Source organism: Coloeus monedula, assembly GCF_965178545.1.
Source record: "Coloeus monedula genome assembly, chromosome: 4".
Lineage (NCBI taxonomy): Eukaryota > Metazoa > Chordata > Aves > Passeriformes > Corvidae > Coloeus > Coloeus monedula.
In genome coordinates, this window is record NC_138784.1 from 9,173,739 (window position 1) to 9,190,574 (window position 16,836).

Below are 16,836 nucleotides of genomic sequence, written 5' to 3' on the forward strand. Positions count from 1 at the left end.
ATGACTAATCTATGGTTTGAATAAGTACATATGTCTGTATGTATGTGAGGCAGCCTTTTGTGGTGCTACACAGGTAATTGTCCTGCAGTCCTTAGTTGACTTAAGCTTTAAGTTCCCCCACAGAGTGATTCAAGGAGATTCCTAGTTAGTCCAGCTTAGGAAAGGACCCTACAAGAAAGATGGAGAGACACTATTTACAAGGGCTTCACACTGAAAGAGAGTAGGTTTAAGTTAGGTATTAGGAAGAAATTTTTCCCTGTGAGGGTGGGCAGGCCCTGGCACAGGTTGCCCAGAGAAGCTGTGGCTGCCCCTGGGTCCCCGGCAGTGTTCAAAGCCAGGTTGGATGGTGCTTGGAGCAACCTGGTCTAGTGGAAGGTGTCCCTGCCTACAGCAGGATGGGTGGATGAGATGAGCTTTAAGGTCCCTTCCAACCCAAACCATTCTCTGTTTCTATAATTGTGTTAAATGTATTTGACGGTAGAAAATAGAATCCTTCAGTTAATGAACAGATTTCTTAATTCTACTGAGAATTGATAGGATATTTCTGTTTGGTAATCGACCAAATGAAATAATGAAGCAAATGTTTAATTAAGATTTTGATTCTAATGCATCTCTTATGTTATTATGGCATTTATATTTTTTATGTCAATGATAGTTTGCATCATTTTTGCTGTTACATGCACTTGTTACATTTAATTAGCAGAGCTAACAACTGGTAGTTTGAGAGGCAGCTTCAAAGGGAACTTCGTGTTTAAAACACTTTACTTTGCTCCCCTGTACTCAAATGGATTGCAATGTGATTTAACCTTGGTAGTTACAGAAGTGTTAGGTTGATCTTTATTACAGAAACAATGTGTCTTCCAGGAAAGTCTATCCATGTTTTCTGACTTTTGCATTTATACTGGCATTGAAAGCAGTCTCTTATGCAGAAGAATTGACAGATAGGAAATAAATGCCAATTTAGGAAATACTTGAAGAGTCATAAGAACTACAGACAAAACAGAGGCAGGAAAAACAGGAAACCAAGTTTCTTGAACAATCTGGGAGTATCTTGATGATTTAATCGTGATTTGATTAATATGAATTGAGATTCTGCTGTAAATAATTTATTCTTCCAAAGATTTTCATTTAGAGACTCACTAGGACTTCATAGGAAATGGGGAAAAATTTCAGTAATGATTCATCTAGCTTTTGTGCATAACTGAGATGTAGTTAAGAAAATTGTAATAGTAAAATAAAAGGCACGTATTCTGTGAGAGGTATGAATGCTCCTTGACAAACCCTAAGTTGATAAACTCAGTTCAGTTGCATTTATTCATGACTGCATGCTCCCCCTTAAGCTTGGCTTTACTCTAAAAGTGACAAAAAATGGCACCTTGGAGCACTTTTTTTAACATCAATATTATTTTTCTCCAGTTATGATTGCAAAATGGCATAGCTGTGAGAGGTACAGAAAAATCACTTTAGGATGCCATTTCAGACACAAATTCTACTCCTAATTGCTGGTGTAACTGGAGCCAGAATGAGCACTGAGGGAGCATGATTCTTTTTGCAGGCACATGAGGGTAATGACACTGATGTTCTACATTTATTTCTGCTGCACAAAGATGGGAACAGACCCGGGTTCATTGCCCTTGCTGAGGTCTAGGCACGTGAAAATAGAGGACTGAGAAACAGGATGCCTTATTGGTCACAGATTTTCAAAAGGACTTGGTCCCTACTTAGACTCCTGCATGCAGTGGGAGCTGCTGGGGGCCACATGTCAGCATTCCTGTGGTGGTTTAAACCCCAGCTGGGGTCCTCTGGCCATCTAGTGCAGTGCAGTGTTGACCATCTGACTTGAGTGCTCTAGAAAAGTGGGGGGGTGGAAAGCCATATCCCCTGATGCCAGGAGGAGTTGTTTCCCCTGCGTATTTCAGCTTCAGTTTGCAAGGTTAGCAGGTGACTATAGGGGAAAACACATTCTGAAGTGAGTGGGTTTGATAAAGTTCCCGGAATAAAAGGGATTTTTTGCAGTTACTGTGCAGATTGCAACACAGAAGAGATTGGATGTGAGTACTTTCTCCAATATGCTTTACAAGAATTTATGTGCTGGTTTTGAAACATCTGTTTAGAATAGTAATAACTTAGTGGTGTCTCAGATTCAGTCCCTCCCTCAAAAGAAGCCCACTGCTAGAGTCCCTTGTTTGTGTGAGGAACTAACTGCTTTACTGAGTTAGATTGCATCCCCTTGGCCGTTTCCCAACCATTTAAAATACATCCATACTAATCAGAGAATCATGGAATGGGTTGGGTTAGAAGGGACCTTAGAGATCATCCAGTCCCACCCCCTGCCATGGTCAGAGACACCTTCCACTAGACCAGGTTGCTCCAAGCCCCATCCAACCTGGCTTTGAACACTTCCAGGGATGGAGCATCCACAGCTTCTCTGGGCAACCTATGCCAGGGCCTCACCACCCTCACAGGGAAAATATGTAAAGAAAGAATTGGTTTCCAGCCCTGTCATTCTTGTATCTGCTGTGCATCCCAGAAACAAAGGTGACAGTTCTGGGTTCCAGCATATTTGTAGTATTCTTCTCCCACAGTCCCTTGTGGTTCCTGAGGGACTTGCCAGCTGTGTGAGTGTCACTTGCTGAGTGTTGTGTGGTTCAAACTACAGACATCCTTACTTTTTTGTCCTACACAAGGTGAGCCAGACCCTGTGTGAAGTTCACAAGTTCCAAAGATCCATCTGGTTGCTCGTATTCCGTTGTGTTTAAGCTGAAACAAGGCTCTGGGCCCACTGTCTGCAATCTCTTACTGTGGTTTCTTGCTCCACACCAGTTTATCTCATTGCATTATCTCTCTGTACAATGTCAGTGTTTATCTCTGTGTCTTTGTGACTCAGTAAATACAAGTGTAGAATTTTAATGAGTAATGTCTGGCTGTCATCACAGTGGGTCTTCTCCCATTCATTCATTTTCTTGTGGTGTGGTTAAACTCACAGCAGTTGGAAAGAGCTGCCATTAAATTTTGGAACTCGACCTGTCCAGTAAGTCGTCTTCCTTTCCAAGTGAAGAGTTTCCCCTGCACAGAGCTCTTAGCAAGTGAACTTAATTCCTGTGCCAGAAACAGACTATCTCCATATGGTATTTGCATGCCATTAATAATGTGTAGCCTTTCTGGAATTACATCAGGAATAACATTATTTATTAGTGTTGCAAGAATTCAGACTGAAGAATGTAAGGCTGGAAGACCCAGCTTGTTTTTGCAAGATCATTCTTCTTAATTTTGATATTTTGTCCAAGACCTTCCCCTGTACACATGAATAGCACTGACAAAGCTTGAAGGAAGTAGGAATGAGAGAGACAGAGGGTAATAAAAGTAGATTGACAAGAAAGACATTTTCAGAACACAGTTAAATTTTAATGCTTTTATGAAAAGAAGTGAAAAAATAGGTGATTATGAAATCGGTGCTGGTTTAGGAGTGCATCCTCTAGACAGGAGAATAATAAATGTGAAAAGATTGTGGATATAAGTGGGTGCGTAGATTTTAATTTGGAAATTAACTCCATGAAAATCAGCCATATTGGTTAAATTTAACAGAAAGTAAAAGTGAGAACATAAAACATGATTTCTTAACTTGATTTATAATCAAATTATCTAGTAGTGAGATAACTTCTAGATCAACATCTGAAACAATAAGGATTTTTTAAATGTCTTGGTGATTTTTGTTCACTAGTGAGCCATGAATAAAACTCATCCTTCAGAGATGCATGATTTTACTTGAAATATCCTGAAGGAATATCAATTATGAGGTCTCATGCTCCTAAAGATTCAATATTTAATGTTATACAATATCTGCCATATTGTGAATACCTGTTTATTTTCAGTAAAATTCTATTGCAGTCTTTTAACTGAAAGTCAGAATAAGGCAGATAACAAAAAAGCAGCCTTTGGCTTTTTTAAGTATTACTCCTAATTTTAAAAACCCCAAACTCACAAAACTTTTTCTGTTTTTAGAGACCAATATTGTAATGTCCATAGACTGTTAATGGTACACAGGGACACCTGGAAGGTTTTACACCAAGAGACAAATTTAGATGTCTTCCTAGCCAGGAGAGATGGCTCCTTCACCTTGCTGGGGACTAGAAAGTGAGCATATATTAGCTGTAAGCCAGAGAGACACATGTGACTTAGGAAAGGAAGGGAGAGACACTGCTCATCTCAAACTCCCTTGAGCCTGCCGAGCTGGGTGTGGTGGGTTCTGGCAAATGGCAGCACTAGGGCTGGTGTGCAGAGGGAGAAGGAAGACCAGCACTGTGCAGGTACTTCTAGCATTTTTCTCTGCCATCTTTCAAGGACTTCTGCCTCTGTTACTGCCATACTAGTGTTTAGAGTCTCAAGTAATATTTGCCACCACTCCAGCTTGGCTGTAGGATTTGGGCAATGAAGTGTGATTTTTATTGTTGTTGTTCTCAGATGAACACATGGTATTTTAATCAGTATTCAATTGATGTTTAATTCCTTATTACAGTTGGGTTGGACCACATGACTTATGAATGCAGCTGTGGGAAACATTTTAAGAAACTTTCCTGTTTTGGTTGAAATTGCCTGTTTGTCAGAGATTTCAAAGAATTGGCTTGTGTTTGAAAAAAGAAAGCCACACCAGGAATCAAACAGATCTACTGAAAGACTGCTGTTGTTTGTTTATTTGTTTGCTTGTCTGTGGCTAACATATCTAGCTCCTCAAGAGAATCAGGAGGGCTAAAGAGGCTGGAAAGTCTCAGCTCCCACGCTCTTGGGCTTGGAGTTCAGGTTTTAGAGGCTTCCAAAGCCCTGAAAGTCAGACCACCCCAGAGCTGGGCAGGGAATGGAAATCCTGCTTCAGAGGGAATTTCAGCAACAAAAAACCTACATATTCTTCCAAACTGGAACTAAATCAGATATCAAAAACTTCAAATATCCTGCCAAATAAAGTTACTGTCCTGGGCTTAACTTCTTGCTATGACTTTAGAGTCCATTTTTGAATAATTTGTTCATGACTTAATCCTTGTTTTTGTTCCTATGCATTGAAATCTCATAGCTGTTTTTGTCCAAGTGAGAACTGCACAGTCAGACCATTACTAATCATGGAACTGTAGAATCCTAGAGTGCTTTGGGTTGGAAGTGGCCCATGTACTAATAGTAATTAGAATCTTCAGGAATGTATCTTGACAACCTGGCCTCACCCACATGCACAGAGATGCATAATCTCAGCCCAGTACCCACATGTTCCCTGCTTTTTGTTGCCTGGCCTTAGAGCTGAGGGACCCTGGGAGCTGAAAGGTCATCCTGTGGTCCTGGAGAGCAGGAAGGCCCCTCCAGAGGGGATGCATGGTAAGGCACTTATCTCAGGTTATGGTAGGAGAAGCCAGTAGTTCCACTAACCCACACCTCTTCCTGATATTACTGAAATGTTTAACAGTGGAATAGAGGATTTTTAGGAGTACAGGGTATTTTTTCTGCATTTCCCAGTATCTATTACAGAACGTAGTGGTGGAAGAGCTTTACCCACAAAACTACCCAGCAGAGCAGAGTTACCCATAAAAGCAGAGTGGAGAGAGGAGAGAGATCTTCACTGGGCTTTGTATTCAGGTGACAGTAGCACCGGACTGGAGGAGTTCAGAGCTTCCTCGTGCAGATTTTTTTCCCTGCAGGAACAAGTTTCCTATTTTTTCAATGACACTGAGATAAAATAGAATTATTTAATGAGCAGTGTGACAAAACTTAGTTTCCTGCACAATTTTATCCTGTCTCCTCTTTGCGTCTCTCTGCCCTGTAATAGTCTTCTTTCCCCTGTCTTTCTTTTCCCCTTGCTGCAATACACTCTGCTGTTTCTCACTGTGACTTCCCTTGGTATCTTCATTTCTCTTTATTATCTCCAGGTGTCCCACAGAAAAATGCTCTGATCTTCCTTCCACATGGCATACCTGTTGATTTGGGGCAGCAGGTAGACTGGGTAGACTGGGATTGTAGGCTCTTACAAGATCCAGGGCCTGACTTCTCCCTTTCCCCAGCCACCAGCTGTCACAAAACATGCCAGAATGTAGCCCTGTAGGCCTTGAGCCCTGAAGCAGGTGTGGCTGAAGTTACTCATTTGCTTAAAAAAGTTGTTAGGACAGACTGCAAGGTAGATCAGCAATGAAACTACATAAACATGTCACACAGACATTCTGACTACTCCCAGAGAATATCTTTACGTTGTGTTTCCACAGAAACCCCTTTCCACATAACTAGCACAAGTACTAATTGTGAAAATTTGTATCATCTGTTCGTGACCTGTATGTGACATTGTTCTCCCCTTTCTTCCATGCTGTTGGCAGCATGACCCAGTTGCAGTGCTGCCGCAGCCAGCTGGAGAAGCAGTCCTGTTCCGATGGGGTTGAATTTGCCAACGTGCATGAGGAGTGTGATACTGCCAAGAACTCCACCTGTGAAGCCGAATACTTCAAGGTGAGACATCAGAGCTACTCCTGTTTGTCTTTAAGAAGTGGAATTGAAGTTATTTAGCGTTGACCCTGAAGGTCATTAGACTTGGTTTGCTGCACGTGGACAGTTTGTCCCTGCCTGCACCTCATGTCTCTGTTAAGGTTGTTCACTTTGTCCTTCTCTTTGAGAAATGGAGCTCTGTTCAGCAAAGCAGACTGTCACATTGCATTTTAGCAGAGGCAGAGGGGAGAATGCAAAAGGGTAGAAAATTTTGAATAAGTAATTGGCCAGGAAATTACTTTTGCATGAAAAGAAGATGTCAATGCTGTAGTGAGGGATGGGTGAGAAACTCAGACACATTTCAGACTTCAGCTTTCATTAAAGCAGCATGGCCTAAGGTCAGACTCAATGGTTTTCGATATTGGTGGTCCAAAGGGGTAGGACTGAAGTTAATCCTCTGAAGGTACTTATAATTCCGTCTTGTGTAAGTGTTCTAAGTTAACGTGACTTTGATTTACAGCTGATGGAGAGATCTGTAAGCCTCTGATACCAGCATTTTATATCAGAATAAAGATGCCTGTTGTTGGCATCTGCAGTTATTCTGTGCCCTGCCCTCCACCTTTATTGCTGTCTTTGTCTCTCACTGCCTGAAAGGGAGCATAGTCATACCTTGCTTCACAGTATTTTTGGAAGAAAAATCCACCAGTAAGATCATGACCTTGACCATGATCCAGTCATGAACAGCTCTGGTCCTGTTATGGATTTCTTTCCATGGTGGTTAGAACAGATGAGCGTGATTTTAGTTCTTCCCACTGCTCCAAGATGCTAAATGATTCATTCAATTAAAATAAAAAATCTACTATATGGAAAATGGCAGACAATGTCTGACTGACAAGTTTCATATCCTTCAAAATGCTGTCTTGATCTGCTCCTGTCAGTGGGATGCCACTGATTCTAGAGCTGGGAAGTAATCCAGGTCCTCACTGGGAATAGGAGGAAGGTAGCACATGCTGATGAGGCTGATTCTATTGGGTTGTCCTGAGTCTGTCTGCACTTGTGGTATTATCTTGTCCCCAGTGGACTATGTCTCCCAGAGGGGCCATGCATCACTTGTTGATGATGTCCAGGGAATGGCCTGCTCTTGGCACAGGAATTTCTGTGTGTGGCCTTTACTGCTGGGAAGCACGTCCCCCTCAATCTGAATGTGGCACAAAATAATATTTCACCCTCTGTATCAATACTTTGAAGAGCTCTGAGCAGATGAAGACGGACTGATGGTGAGGACTCTGCAGATCCAAGTGTTTGTTACCAAAGACAGGATTTTAGCAGCAGTACTGTTTTAACCACATGCCATGGGACAACTCTAAACCAGAATTCAGCTGTTCAAGGAAACCCACTTACCCACCAATTTCCTGATGGTTCCTTATGTAGGCTTGTCAGTGTGAGGAGGAAGGCTTAATGATGTTTTTGTAACTGGCCAGATTTCTTTAAAGATGGCAGGTTTTGATAGTGATGTCTTTATTATTAAACAAAGTGGACTGGGCCTTGTTCTCTGGCCCTGAGAAGAAATGGCTCAGCACAGTTGTCACGTAGCTGCTGTCCTTCCCCTGCAATACACAGTGCAGAAGGGCTGTGCTGGCCTCAGAATACTCTTCAGCCTTATCTGATGGAGTGTTAGTTGCCACTAGAGCTTGCTGATATTTAAACATTACAGGTGATTGTGGGGTAATGTCCTGAGCCCACATTCTGCCCCTGTTTAATTTACTGGTATAAACATAGTCCGAGTTAATTAATCTTTGTGAGTCACATTCTGCCCTTCCATTCCCTAACAGGGATATCCTACATTTAATAACTTTTCTGAGGTAGGAGTATCTTTGAAGATAATCTCTGATCCATGGTGGACATAGGTGACTTATGATCTAATATCAGTGAAAAATTCATCATTCCGTATGTTGACTACATTTTGAATCTGATCACCTTGAGACATACAATGACTGGAAGATGTGCCTTGCTGTGGTAAACAAACTTGAATCTCATTTTTCCTAACTTTGTCCATTTTTTTTAGCTTAGGTCACATAGAAAATCTTTCGGATCTTCTTTGTCTCCTTCAAGGAAGCAGAAAGAATGATTTAGTCATTCAATTAGTAGGATTAATTGCAGCACTTTGCAGCAAATGAGGCAGCTGATCTTTCCTTTGAATCCAAAACTTGGGATTGGAAAGAAGATAAAAAGACCATATTTTGAAAACATTTGCCTCAGCTTTTACACATAAAGGCAATAGGCATAGGAAACAATGGGCAGAATTTTCTCCTCTGGTTGTTTGGATAGTTTTTCTAGCTTTGGGAAAGAAAAAGAAAGGATGCAAAATGAATCATTAATCTATAAAACCTTCATCAAAAGAAAGCAATCAATTTCCAGACATGATGCTGGTACAGGACATGTAGAAATTATTTTCTGGAAGTTTGTACCACAGCAGCCTTGCAGAAAGGAGTGCAGCTTCTAGAAATTTGACCACCTTTAGGGTGCTTGGACATTTCCCCAAAATTTGTCATAGGTACTTTTCAAAGGTTGAGATCTGTCCTTATCTCAAAAGTTTTGTCATGAATATTTTGGTTGTGTGTAGTAGATGAGTACATAAATTCTATTGCTTTGGACTGTTGAACATATTTTTAATTTTCGTTTAGCTCTTTAAATGTTCTGGAAAACTCCTTGGAGTTAGTGAGTTTTTGGTTAGCATCTAACGGATTTCAACAAGGGAGAGACCTCTTGTGGACAGATACCAAAAGCAGTGTTAGTACAGGATTCACACCAAAACTGACAACTTAAATCCAAACATAAGTAATAAGAGCTATTGTCAAACTACTGTAAACTTTACATAATTGAGAGACCTTATTCATCTAAAGAATTTCAGGTGATTCCTAATCACACCAAAAATAAATCTTCAAATTTCTGACATGTAACTTTACTTCTTTACTCCTTTCTGTGAGAAGGTAGTCTAGGGATCATGGGTCTTCAGGTAAGACACAGCTGTCCACTGTCTATCCACACATGAGGGGCAAGACATGGCTTTGAAGCTGCATGGGTTTTTGCTAATACCAGGGGGAAAAAAGTTTGATACTATTATTAGGGTGACTTAAGAAGCAGAGGCTTACAGGCAGTGAAAGGGTATAATAACAATTTGATTGTTAGGTTGTACCATCCATGAAGGCAGTGATGGTTCTAGCAAATACATAAAGGGTCATCACAACTTGCTTCCAGGCAACTGGCAGCCTTTGGAAAATGGCTGCAAACACCTCAAGAACTGAATGAATATGAAGGTTAGACTGCACTCCTGACTGAAGGATCAAAGGCTTTCGGAACAGGCCAATAGCCCAGAAAATTGGTGTGGAAAAGGAAACATTGTGATTAATTATACCAAGATAGTGCTAGTGGTAGTTCCCTGCTGCTTTGTGTCCTGGAATTCCAGAGTGTGCCATGAACGTGAGTTAAAGTCTCCTTATCACTGCTATGCTGTTCCCTTTCTACAGTGGGAGAACTGAAAGAAAAGGTGACTTTCCAAGTTCACAGGTGAAATATGTGGAGCTGTGTCCAGGTCTACAGAGTCCTGAAAGTGCTCTTCATCAGCTTCTCCATCTTCTTTCAGTCATGAAATGCTGGCATTTAGGACTGCCAGTGTAGAAGCTGTGAGGGTTGGTAGGAAAATTCAGTAATGATAAATACCAGTTGTCATGGTTTGACACTGGCCAAATGCCAGGCACCCACGACAGCCGCTCACCCTCCCCTGCCACAGCTGGACAGAGGAGAGAAAAATTAAATGAAGGGTTCATGAGTTGAGATAAGGACTGAGAGAAAACACTCCAAGGGCAAAACAGGCTCAGGTTAGAAGTACAAAGTGAATTTATTGCTAACAAAATCAGAGGAGGATAATGAAAATTAAAATAAGCCCTTAAAACACTTTTTCTTTCCTCAGCCCATCCCTCCTTCCCACAGACAGCACAGGGAGACAGGGCATGGGGATTTTGGTCAGTTCATCACCCGAGGTTTTCTTCCGCTGCTCAGGGAGAGGAGTCCTTCCCCTGTGAGACTGTGGGGTCTCTCCCACGGGACACAGTTCTCCGTGAACTTCTCCAGCATGGTTCCAATCTCACAAGCAGTAGTCCCCCCACAACTGCTGTAACCTGTGTGAGTCCCTCCCACAGGCAAGCCGCCCTTCCAAAACTGCTGGGGCACGGGTCACTCTCCCACGGGGTGCAGTCCTCCAAGGACAGGCTGCTCCAGCCTGGGAGCAGAGCCCCCTCTCTCCACCAGGTCTCCCACTAGATCACAGCCTCCTCCAGGCATCCACCAGCTCTGGCACGGGCACCTCCCCCAAGGGCTGCAGGGGCACAGCTGCTTCACCATGGTCATCACCACGGCCTGCAGAGGCATCTTGGCTCCGGCGCCTGGAGCACCTCCTCCCCCTCCTTCACTGACCTTGGTGTCTCCATGTTGTTTCCCTCACATGTTCTCACCTCCTCCTCTTCTCCATCTGGAATTAAAACTGCCCCACTATCTTTGTTTTGATTTCTTCTTAAATATGTTATCACAGAGGTGTTACCACCATCTCTCATTGGCCCAGCCTTGGCCAGCAGCATGTCCATCTTCAGAGCCATCAGGGATTGACTCTGCTGGACATGGTGGAAGCTTCCAGCAGCTCCTCACAGAAGCCACCTCTACCAATACCACCACTACCAATAACTTGGCTGTGCAAAACCAACACACCAGTTAAGAAAGCACTTGACACTTTCCATCTCTGGATCATTTTGGCTGTGGTATACAAACATGAATTATTCTCGTTCTCCAGATGTTAAATCGAGATGCATTGTGCACAGTAAGAATAAATATAGGTTGGAACAAATGATTCAGGGCACACAATTACGTTAATTGAAGATATAGTGTCTTACAGACATTGCAAGATTTAGCAAGCTCTGTACTTGAAGTTTCACATCAGCTGGAGACAGGTTTTTCAAGTTGTGGTTCAACCTGAAAGAAATAAGGGACATAAGGCTATTCTACACTTCAAAAAGGGCAAGATTAATGATCACTCTTAAAAAAAAAAAAAGAAGGGAAACTCTGTAACTCCCAATTTGAACATCGTGTGACAAGATAAAGAAGTAGACTGAGTCTTCCAGCAGAAGCCAGTGAAGGTACCAGAATTATATGTCACAATTTGTCAAAACATCAGCCTATTCAATAACTTAAATAAGATTTGGCTATCCAAAATATGCAGGTTTAAGTCAAGTAATGAATCTTCAGCTCACTTTCCACTTTTGTCTTCTAATTTATGGTTGTGAAAATTGAAAATTAACAAAATTATCATCTGATTTAAGAACTTTGAGATGGATGCCTCAGGGAATTGCTTGATATGTTAGAATAAATATTGAGAAAAGTTGCAATCATCAAGGGTTTATTTCTAAAGTCATCCAAAAAAGCCAGAAAAGATGGAATTACCCCAGACATAATAGGATGAAACTGGAGCATCTGCCATTGGATGGAAGTAGTTGGAGAAACTAGTAAAAAAGTGGGTAGTAGGAACCATCTCACCAAACAAGAGAGGGAAAATATGTATCCTAGAGATTGGGACGGCATGAAAACAACATCCCAGGAGATGAGGTTAGGAGAGAGGAGTTCCAGCCCTACAGCAATCTGCAGCATGGAAAAGCTTCTGTCGTGTATTTAATGACATCATACAAAATGGAGTACTTACATACTTCAGGATGCTGTTATTATCTCACCTTCATGCTGCTCTAAATTTTAAAAGTGCCTTTCAGTTCAGTACAGGGAGAGAAACATGTAATTAATTACAAGGGAAAACTTAGAATATAGGCAGGGATAGACATCTCAAAATAAGGAAAAGCATTTCATAGTTGCCTTCTTTTCAGCAGGTGTGGTGCTTAAAGCACCAAAGTATAGAAATTTAGTTGAAAGTTTAGTTATTTTATATTCCATCTCTTCTGTTTAATGGTGCAGGCTATTTTTTTCAAGCAAAATAGAGTCTGGAAGACTAACAAAGCTAATAAAAAAGCTTAAATCTGTTTTCATGTGACAGTAGCAATTGGCAGACCAGTTCCAGAGAACCAAAGACTTTTGCTCCTTTCTGGCAGCAAGGAAGAAAACTGAATAAATGAGAAGCATCCTCTCAATTTAAAATAAAGGAAGCCTCCATGAGATTAACTTGTCCTGTGCATGCTTGTGGTGTGTTCCAGGTCTGCAGTTCATCAGGTCTCAGACACAGATCATGTGTTACTCCTGGAAGTCACATCAGGACAGTGATGCTTTTAAGTAGTGTTTGACTATGTTTTTCAGAGCAAAATAGCTCCTCTTTAAGACCTATTAACACAAACATTGGATGAGTTGTTTGTTTATTCAGGGAGGAGGTTGAATAAGCAGCTCCAGTCAGACTGAGTCCTACACTTCATTGATTGTATCCCGTTTTAATTAAACTGGACACAAATGGGAAGCAGGGGTGTGAAGAATTTCCACTTTTGGCTGGTGTTTGAATCCAGGCTGTGCAGGCAGGGAGTAATGAAATTCCATATACATGTGGGGAGTGTTGTGGTCTTCCACAGCAGCTTGCACACACCTTCACACAGACAGTGTTTCTGAGAACTGGACCCTGGCCAGATGCAGAGCTCACTGAACTCCACAGCAGGTTAAGAAATTCGAGCCCAAGTATACCAGGAGTTCTTAAAGAGTTTGCAGAAAATTTTCCGTCAGTGCCAAGATGACATGACTACTGACAGCATTGAAAAAGCTTGCATTGCTTTCACTTTGTTAATATTTTCATTTTCTTTTTAACAGACATGTTGTTACTGTTGTTTGCTGGGAAAAGCTGCCCAAGTTCACGGACAGAGTTGTGAACCCAACCCGAAGACAGGATATCAGTGTGGAATTGTCTTCAGAACTTGCTGTGGGAAAGGTCAAGAAGGCATTGATCTGTCCATCAGCGATTATGCTCCTAAAAAAGAGCCAGGTATTTTATAGCAGACTTTAAAAGAGTGAGGCACAAAATGATACAGGGTACAAGAAGTGTTTGCACTTTAAATTATTTATGTTAGAATTCCTCTAATTTGACATCTCATCTGAGTAATTTAATGATGCTTGTTTTGGAGCTCATTTTTTTGGCTAGTGATAGCTGAAAGGCTGTTGTTGAAATCAAGAGGCGGAAAGAGGTTGCTTACTTTCTGGTGTCAGAACTTAAATGTAAGAGAGCTTATTTTGGGAACTAATGATCTTATCTTGGAAGGTGAATATAAGCTATTAGATTTAATGGCATTTTGCCCACTGATAAATGCTTAATTAAAATGAAAATCAACAATCAATTCTTTGAATTGTGTTAAAAAGCTAGAGGGCCTTTCCCAGCTCAGCAGAATTCAAATGTTGCCATTGTGTGAGAGGCAAATGCTCACAAACCAGGGGTGTTTGAAATGCCAGGACTGTCTGGGACAACTAAAGATCTCCAGGAGTGTGTTTCTTTTGATATTACCAAAAAAGAGAGGTACCTGGATGGCATCAGCTCCTGACGCCCTTTTCCATACCTAGTCCACAGAGCTGAAGAGGATGAATGTGTACAGACTGACCCTTATAGACCTTCATTTGTTTGGGTTTTTTTTCCCCCTTTTTCACTTAGCAGACAGATCTGAAACTGCAGACAAGTCATACTGTGTGGTGTTGCCCCCCTCATGGGCCTCTGAGCACTGAAAACATGCAATCTCGCTGGCAGATCACAAGCGATGGGTTTTGGGAGATATCATCCTAATCAATCATTTAAACACAAGCCCCATCACAAAAGCTTGCACTAGTCTGCTTGAGCCAGCATGTTATCAGACTTGTTCCAGGTCTTTCAAGCCTGGCTTGTCTCAATGTCTCCCTTATCAGGTAACATCTGGAAATCCCCTTTCAGGCAGTTTGTCTGTGTGTGCTGTTGTCTCAGCAGGGGAATTACCCCTGTCCATTGGCACTGGCTGAGGTGACTGGACTAGTATATTCCTTGTACTCAGACATCTCTACTAATAACAGAAATTTGCATACACAATGTACCTGCATGACATGAGAAATATGTCATCTATGAGAACTGCGAGCGTGGCGTAGAGTATTTCTCTGCTTGCCCTTGTGGGCAAGTGACGCACACGGCAATCATTAATATGGTTATTGTGGCACACATCAGAGCCACTATGCATTGTAAAGTTGGGGCTGTGTCCACTAGCAGGGCAGGACAATATTCTCAGTTGTGAAGGGGAGATGAGGCTCCATTTTGCAAGGCAGATTTTTGGACTAGCACCTTGTGTCTGTTGTGCCATAGCAGTGCATGAAGGGCACTCTGCTGCAGGGGTAAGGCAAGCTGGTTCTCCAAATCATATAAAGTGTTGTCCACAGGTTGGACTTGATAGTCTTGGAGGTGTTTTCCAACCTAATTAATTTTGTGATCTCTGGTGCTATGTCCCTAGAGGCCTGTACAAAATCCATCCAGACTTGGACAAACTGATTTCATCAGCTCTGTGTAACTGAAATGTGCTCCTATGGCTTGAGAATTCAGTGAACCAACCCAGCCTCATGCCATTGCAGAAAACATTGCTTTCGCATCTACTATGCATCCCTTGCTTGTAAGTGACTGCTAGTGGAATGGGCTCATGGACATTCACTGAAACGAGCCTAAGTTTCCTAGTAAGCAGAGTATTTTGGGATTGTGTTCTTGCACACTACCAACCCACCTTTGCCCCTGTGTTCAAAGTGGCAGGATTGGAGGAAGACCGTTAGCTGGTTCTTTGGGGAAGCAGTGGGTTCAGGATATGTTTGGTCCTTTTATGTCCTCACGTGGTGAGAATGGACTCTTGGGATACATGCATGTGGCAGGAGTATCACAGATCAAAACTCTCCAATGTATATATTTGAAAGTATACCATAAGTATGTGCCCAAAAGCTTAGGTGTGGAGTTCCTTTTGAAATGAAACCTAAATAAGTAACTGAGGTTAATCTGATTTTCATTAAATCTCTGAGTACCCCAAGCTACTATAAAGTCAGTGGAAGCCAAGCATGCCTCAACAACATGCCTTATGAAAATGAGGTTAAGGTCTGGTTAAAAGTCTGACATCATGAACCTGCATTTGAAAATCTCAGTCCACATGTAGTCTATGATCACAGTGTGACTTTCATATTGAATCAGTCAGATGGAAAATGCCCCATGGCCATGAGCATTTGAATGTCAAATTTAAGTAAGAAATAGCTGTAAAATATGTAAATAATGCTTTTTAATTTTGTCCTGGTTTGTCCAAAACCCTCGTGTGAGTTCTATCCTAAGCAGTGAGTGTTTTACAATGAGAAGAAAAGTGCTTTCTTCTCTAATGCCTATCTCTCCTCTTTTTAGTTGAAATTTCAAAGGAGGAACTAGACCAAGAAGATCCTTATCTGCATGATGGCTGCAGAGGTAAGTCAGGTGACTAGTTCTGCTAGCCAGCTCTTTCGTGATTGCTTTCAATAAAGTGAAGCCAAATTAGATCTAGAGATTAGCCAGAGTCTTTTGCTAGGATAGTTATGGGTAAAAAAAAACATTGAGGAAGAGCCTTTCCAAGGAGTAATGGGCCATTATGTGATGCCTAAATAGTTCCTAAATACAAGAGAGGCATTGTCTCTCACAGTGGAGGCCATCTTGCCCAGCTGAAGCTGAGACAATACATTTAACTTCTACTTAACTTCTAGTGGGAATACCTCAGAAGTGTCATCCTTGAACCTGTGGAGTACTTTGGATTCTTCAGAATATGATGATCCTACATTAAATATGTGCATCTTTTAATCTTTTCTTGGGGTGATCAGGGTGTTTGAATATGAAATTAAACTTGTTTCTGTTTGAGATTCATCACCTGAAAAAATGGAAGACAAAAGTGGCTATTGTCCTGATTAGTCATGCTGCTCTGCCTCCTTGGAAACGTGTGTTTGGAATATTGCTCTGCTAAGTATTCTGATTTATTGCTTGCTACGTGATTTACATATCTATAAACCTAAACCAGCAGTGATTCATTCTTTTCTGCCAGCATTTTGGAACTCAGAAATGTATTTAGGATATAAACAATTTAATAGTCTTATATTCCAGTTGAAAAGTTATTTACTGTTCTCCGTGTTCTACAGCTGTTACGCTCTGGAGAGAATGGGAATATCTACCAGGTCATTAGTGAACCAGAGTCAACAGTGCCTCTCCTCCTTGTCTCCAGTTGCTAATTACAAGAGATGACATAGAAATACGTGTTACATATTTTCCTAGCATTATTTCTTCATGTAATCAGTTGTTGTATTTCTCAGTTAATCAGCTGCCTGCAGGAGGTGGATTGGTATTGCGAACTGCAAATTAGTGGT

General features: G+C 41.5%; 1 protein-coding gene across 1 annotated transcript in view; it reads left to right on the forward strand.

The window, feature by feature from the left end:
- Positions 1–16,836, forward strand: part of FBLN1 (fibulin 1) — a 77,174-nt gene that overhangs the window by 15,495 nt on the left and 44,843 nt on the right. The window contains exons 3-5 of the mRNA XM_082280420.1: positions 6,345–6,474; positions 13,291–13,462; positions 15,854–15,913. Coding sequence (XP_082136546.1) covers positions 6,345–6,474; positions 13,291–13,462; positions 15,854–15,913 — 362 coding nt within the window. The remainder of the gene's footprint in view (positions 1–6,344; positions 6,475–13,290; positions 13,463–15,853; positions 15,914–16,836) is intronic.